The sequence below is a fragment of the Balaenoptera ricei genome, chromosome 3 (assembly GCF_028023285.1).
Source record: "Balaenoptera ricei isolate mBalRic1 chromosome 3, mBalRic1.hap2, whole genome shotgun sequence".
NCBI lineage: Eukaryota > Metazoa > Chordata > Mammalia > Artiodactyla > Balaenopteridae > Balaenoptera > Balaenoptera ricei.
The window spans coordinates 45,074,971-45,081,583 of NC_082641.1; the positions used below are offsets into that span (position 1 = coordinate 45,074,971).

The window sequence follows — 6,613 nt, forward strand, 5'->3', positions numbered from 1 at the left end:
ATTTATAAACAATATTAATGGAACGCTGCTGTTTCGTTATGCTAATTTAATAAGGAAAACAAAATAAGGAGTTACTAAAATGGTGACTGTTGGGGAATTAAGAAATTCACATTAGCTGCTCAGATAGCCAGATTTATCAGTATATTTTAAGATAAAATATTCTATTTCCTTAGTGCTTATGTAAATATGGATTTTCTTCATCCATATAGTTCATTATCTCCATACAAAGAAGTAAGACAAAACCAAAATTCTAACTAATAAGACATGTTTGCTAAATACATATACATTTTTTACAGGGTGGTACAGCCTGCTATTGTTAAATATTTTAAGCAAGAACTAGTATTTAAATTATTTATTTATTTATTTATTTATTTATTATTTTTGACTGTGTTGGGTCTTCGTTTCTGTGCTAGGGCTTTCTCTAGTTGGGGCAAGCGGGGGCCACTCTTCATTGCGGTGCGCGGGCCTCTCACTGTCGCGGCCTCTCTTGTTGCGGAGCACAGGCTCCAGACACGCAGGCTCAGTAGTTGTGGCTCACGGGCCCAGTTGCTCCACGGCATGTGGGATCTTCCCAGACCAGGGCTCGAACCCGTGTCCCCTGCATTGGCAGGCAGATTCTCAACCACTGTGCCACCAGGGAAGCCCCAAGAACTAGTATTTAAAGCTTGAAAATTCTGAAAGGCCATTTCTCATTTTACTCCTTGTCACTTATTTTCATTTAAGCAAGTCTACATTTCTTTGAACCCTAAAGGTAAAGAAAATAGAATAGGATCTCAGAATCCTCCTTAAATTGATAGAGGTCAAGATATGGTTAGCTGGTGGGGAGCCCACAGTACTTGGATGGAGATGAGTTTGCTGGTTTACCCACTAGCGAGAGTGGAAGATTTATTTTGACTCAATTGCAGGTGGATAAAAGCAGAACCATTGCTATGACCTAGAAGTTGGGGACAGTGTAAATGCATTGTCATGGAAGCCCATTCAGAAACATTTCCTGTGGATGCTGGGAGGACCAGCCTCATGATACTCCTGCTTACTGATCCACGTCTGCTGGAACGTGGACAGGCTCGCCAGAATGGAGCCCCCAATCCAAACGGAGTACTTCCGCTCCGGGGGAAGCTATGATATTGGTTTTCACAGTGCTGGGTGCCAGGGCTACAGTTTCCTCCTGCATCCAGTCAACAGTGCCAGGGTACATAGTGCTGCCTCCAGACCGCACGGTGTTGGCATACAGATCCTTGTGAATATACACATCGCACTTCGTGACAGAGTTGAATGTTATCTCGTGGATCCCACTGGACTCAGAGCCCAGAAAGGAAGGCTGGAAAATGGCGTCAGGGCATCGAAAGCGTTCATTCGTAGTGGTGATCACCTGCCCATCGGGAAGCTCGTAGCTTCTCTACAGTGAGGAGGATGAAGCAGCACTGACCATTTCTTGCTCAAAGTCCAGGGCCACGTAGCACAGCTTCTCTGTGACATCGCGAACAATCTCCCGCTCAGCGGTGGCGGTGAAGTTGTAGCCTCGTTCTGTTAGGATCTTCAGGAGGTAATCAGTCAGGTCTCTGCCGGCCAGATCCTGACGAAGAATGGCATGGGGCCGGGCATAGCCTTCGTAGGTGGGCACAGTGTGATTGACCCCATCTCCAGAATCCATCATGATGCCTGGGGTCCAGCCCGAGGCATAGAGGGACAGCACAACCTGGATAGTCACATACATGGCAGGTGTGTTGAAAGCCTTGAACGTGATCTGAGTCTTCTCCTGGTTGATCTTGGGGCTGAGGGGTGCCTTGGTGAGGAGGATGGGATGCTCCTCCAGTGCCACGCGGAGCTCGTTGTAGAAAGCATGGTGCCAGATCTTCTCCATATCGTCCCAGTTGGCGACCACTCCATGCTCAGTGGGATACTTCAGGGTCATGATCCCTCTCTTGCTCTGGGCCTCATCCCCCATGTAGCAGTCCTGGCCCATGCCTACCATGACCCCGTGGTGCTGGGGATGCCCTACCATGGAGAACACAGCTCGGGGGGCGTCGTCAACGCCAAAGCCGGCTTTGCACATCCCTGACCCATTATCCACCACCAAGGCAGACAGCTCGTCGTCAGTCATAGTGCTGGCCAGAATCTTCCAGATGAGCGAACGGAAGTTACATATAGAGTAAGTACCAGACTCTGGTGGGCAAGAGAGAGAATGAATAGGCTGAGAACACTTCAGAGCTGCCTTCAAAGAGGGGAGCCTGTGCTGTGATGACAGGTATTTAAAGGTACACATTGGCACCACCCATGTCCTATTCCATCAGTTCTCAGCATTTCTGGGTGGGATTGCCTCTGAGGTATTAATCATGATGATGGTGATACAAATCATTAGTAGACCTTCCTTCATAAGGAGAAAATTGCCTACCAAGTGGCCAAATCTCAGGTTACTGTAGTTAGGCAACCCGCACATGGCTGTCAGCCTGCTTTGGCGCAGTGTCTAGACAACTATGGTGATGCAGTGGGGGATATAAAAGCAAGATGAGAGGAAGCTAGTGTGAGGTATGGGTAACACTGCCAAAAGGGCCACTGCCTCCCCGGTTTACCTTCTGGGTCTATTTTCTCTAACTAGCTTTGACTTTTCATTCTTAATGTATTCTTATGAGTTTGACTTTGCAAACTTTACTTTTTCAAGATTTTTTTTCCCATTAGATTTCTAACCCCACAGGATATCATCATGATAGAAACTGTTTTAATGAATGAAAATAATGAATGGCCAAGAGAGGCCTGACAGCTGTAATTATAATGCATTTGTATCGTGTAAACTTTAGGATATTTAACAGACTTCTAAGCCATTAGAGATCAAGAAAAATCAATAAAGTAAACCACTACATGTTTTCTTTTCTGATGTAAATTTCTAATAACCAAATATCATTAAGCATTACTCTGGGTAGACATTGTTTATAGAACTAGGTTTATTGTGTCCATGTTGATTGCACAGAGGCTGATTGTTCAACCACCTTGTGTGACTTATTAAAGTGTAGATTATAAAAATTTTATTTATTTGCAATAACTCTTGAGTTATACAGCAATGAACAAAGTTTAGCGATAAGGTAAATTTTAAAGTAATATATTTGCACTGATCTTTAAAACGTTTTGATCTTCAAGATTCATATACTGTGTTATGACATCAAATGTATCTGTAATTGTTAACATGTACACAATTGAAATAGTAAGTACTATATTAGCTTTCCTTCAATTTTAGGTTGTATTACCTACCCCTGATCATTTCATAGGAATAGTATGTCTGAGTTTTAGTTTTAATATAGAAATATAGACAACCTGGTAATATGTGTACCATGATAAAATGTAGGATATTAGTAATGTCTTACAAAGAAAGAACAATTAAGGGAGTTCATTCCTTTGTTCCTATATGTATTAGGTAAATAAGATATAATCTCCCCTGTCAGCTCTTCTAACGCAAATAATTTTTTCATGCCCATGTCTGAGTTCTCCAAAACCTTCCTTTTGGTTAATTAATTAATCAACTAAATAATGGTCACTTTGTAAGAGTTAGTAGTAGCCCTACAGTACTGGACATGTGTGTATCCTGTAGTTCCAGGCTAGAACCAGGCAGTGTCTTTGCCCATGAGCTTCCTGGAGAGTCATGGTAACAACAAGCTGTGAGTGTCTAACCCTCTTCTTTGTCTACAAATTGATATAGAATTATTTTTCTCTGGGTTTTTCCAGTGCTTTACCCTATAATGTGACTTTAAAACTTTCCTTCTGACAACCAGTCATAAAATGTCTGCTTCACTACAAAATCCATAGCTTTGCTTTTTTTTTTTCCCCACTAGGACTATCTTTTCCCTTAATTTTTTCTGTAACTGCAAAACCAATTCCTCCATCAACAGAATTGAAGAACTTCACCCTCACACCTTCACACTGAATGGTTTTGTGTACTTCCTTTTCTTGTAGCACAACGAAGCTTTTGATTAAAACAATATTTTATTGCTATAGGATGGTGCTTCTGGAAATGTCTTTTTCTCTTTTAGACGTGTTACAAACTACATGCACATCCTACAAAACTGAAAAAAAAAAAACCCCAAAAACAAAAAACCAAAACCCCACAACATTGCATTTAGCATCAGTTCCTATTTATGAATCTGTAGTCTGGAATATAAAACAAAGTCATGTTGATATAGGAGCCCGTATGACACTAAGAACAACCTTTAGAGTCTAGATTTATGATAGCACTCTCCTTAGAATTGCCTTTGAACTGAGAGCTGGCTAGTAATGAGTCCACACAGCATAACTGATGCCTTGAGAGTGAGGCTGATGTGTTTTTTTGCTAGAAGACCTTCTAACCTCTGTTCAATTTTGATGTCCCAAGAGAAATTTTCATCAATTATATATTCTTAAAATAAGACTTAAGTTCTTTTAATTAACCCCCAACAATACAAGAGGAACATATCATAATTCAACAGCCATTTAAAAATATCATCTGTGGGACTGGTTAAATTTTTTAAAAGTAGCAAGAATTTGTATGAGTGAAACATAGGAAGATGGGTTTACAAAGGCTGGGCTCTGGAAGGCTGTTCCTGAAGGTAAGGATTTCATAACCAACTGGAATTTACATATGTTTCGTTAGTTACCCAAACCTAAAACCTATGGGGGCCTTTATGATTAACTTTTGGAAGCCCAGAATATCATTTTCTTTTACATTTGGCCTAGTTTGACTATCATGCAGCTATACAAAACCCCAAGGAAGGCGTAGGTGTGGGATTATACGTAAGGACAGTTAGCTTGGAGCAGTGCCCTACTCCCCATCACAGGCTCCTCATCACCTCGCCTTTTCCAAGTAACCTTCTAGTCATTCAATCCACAAACACTTATTAAACATCTCCCATGTGCTGGGCTCTGGTGATGTACTGGTGAATAAAACACAGCCCTTATTTTTAAGGGGTTAAATGCCTGGTGGGTGAACGTCACCTCTCAGCAGGCTGACATGTGGTCACTCTGCACTGATGCAAGAGTAGCCAGCTTGTGTTCTGATGGGGTACGGCCTGGGCTGCACCAGACTTGCGACATATTTTGAATATCATTCCCCAGTACACAGATAATCGTGGTTGATGTATAGAGAGAAGGAGCATGGGGTGATATGACGGAGGAGGGAGAAGCCCTTGAACTTGGGGTGAGGGGGAGGGGAAGGGCGAGGCTAGGGAAGAGGACCCCTGAGCTGAGTCTCAGAGGATGAACAGGAGGCTGCTGGCGGTCAGTGGAGGGAATATCGCAGGTGTGAATGCAACCAAGTTGGAAAAAAATCAGAGAATCAAAAATGTATTTGGAACTAGGTATCTACACACGTGTCAGTAAGGGTTTGGAATGGGAGTCTGGGTCCCAGTAGGCATGAGAGAACTCTAGAATTGGATGTAACTTTCCCTCTGCGCCCAGAAGATTTGACTAGGGGCCCCTTGGCCATGTGTCCATAGAGGCCAAGTCTCAGTGATTACCTTCTGTCCCCAGACTCTCATCTCTTAACCAAACTGCTGAGACAGAGTTTTAATGAGGCCCCTTTCTGCTACCACCCTAGGGATTCAATTTAGAACTTGAGGCCAGCTACTTTCCTCATTGCTCTTTACTTGTTCCTTTCCTTGTGCCCCACTCTCTTTTGTCCTTTGTAGGTTTTGCACACATGTATACCTCTTCCGCTGTGTAGACTGCTCTGACACTCCCCTTCAGCTGTACTCTGCTCTTAGTGGAGATTTGATACACGTTTAATAAACAAATACATGGATGGGTAGGTAGTGAGATTTTTTCATGACACATGCTGATCTATTCATTGATAGATTGATATAGCTGACCACTTTTGAAAAATTAAAAACTGCTTTACTTTATGGTTATATACTGTAATATTTACATCTCTTATTGATAAAATGGCTTAATCGTATCTTGGGGACTATAATTGTTCACTCAGGAGAAGTCTCTAACATATAGCTTTAATAATTTCTTATGATAAGTCCACCAGAAGCAATTACTACTAATAATTATAGTGATTTTCTGTTTATTTGTTTTAATATATAGTATTTTATAAAAACATATGAAAAATTTATAAGTACCGCAACCACTCCCTCAAATAAAACCCGACTTACCTGGTTTTTTTAAAATTAATTTTTATTGGAGTTGAGTTGATTTACAATGTTGTGTTAGTTTCTGCTGTACAGCAAAGTGAATCAGTTATACATATACATATGTCCACTCTTTTTTAGATTCTTTTCCCATGTAGGTCATTACAGAGTACTGAGTAGAGTTCCCTGTGCTATACAGTAGGTGCTTATTAGTTATCTATTTTATGTACAGTAGTGTGTATATCTGACTCACCTGTTTTTTAAGGCAGGTGTGGGCAAGAGGGAGGAAGAAGTGGCATTGGTGAGGTGCCACGTGGTCAGTTCCAGGAAGCACTTGGAAGGATAATTGGGGTGCAAGAATTGTTTTAGTGGTGCAGCTACCACAGCTCCCAGCCCCCAGCCTGTGCTGGCCTGCTTTCTGTGAGGAAGACCAATGTTCACTCCACAGGGTGATAGGGCTCCCCACTGATGTTTAACAGGACTGGAAATGAATTTTATGGCAGTTCTTCCTAACTTTTAAC

General features: G+C 41.8%; 1 protein-coding gene across 1 annotated transcript; it reads right to left on the reverse strand.

The window, feature by feature from the left end:
• Nucleotides 1-978: 978 nt before the first annotated feature.
• Nucleotides 979-2,101, reverse strand: ACTBL2 (actin beta like 2). Its single transcript, XM_059916407.1, is given in 2 exon segments — nt 979-1,113; nt 1,115-2,101. Coding segments are annotated over 2 exon segments (1,122 nt in total).
• Nucleotides 2,102-6,613: the final 4,512 nt, after the last annotated feature.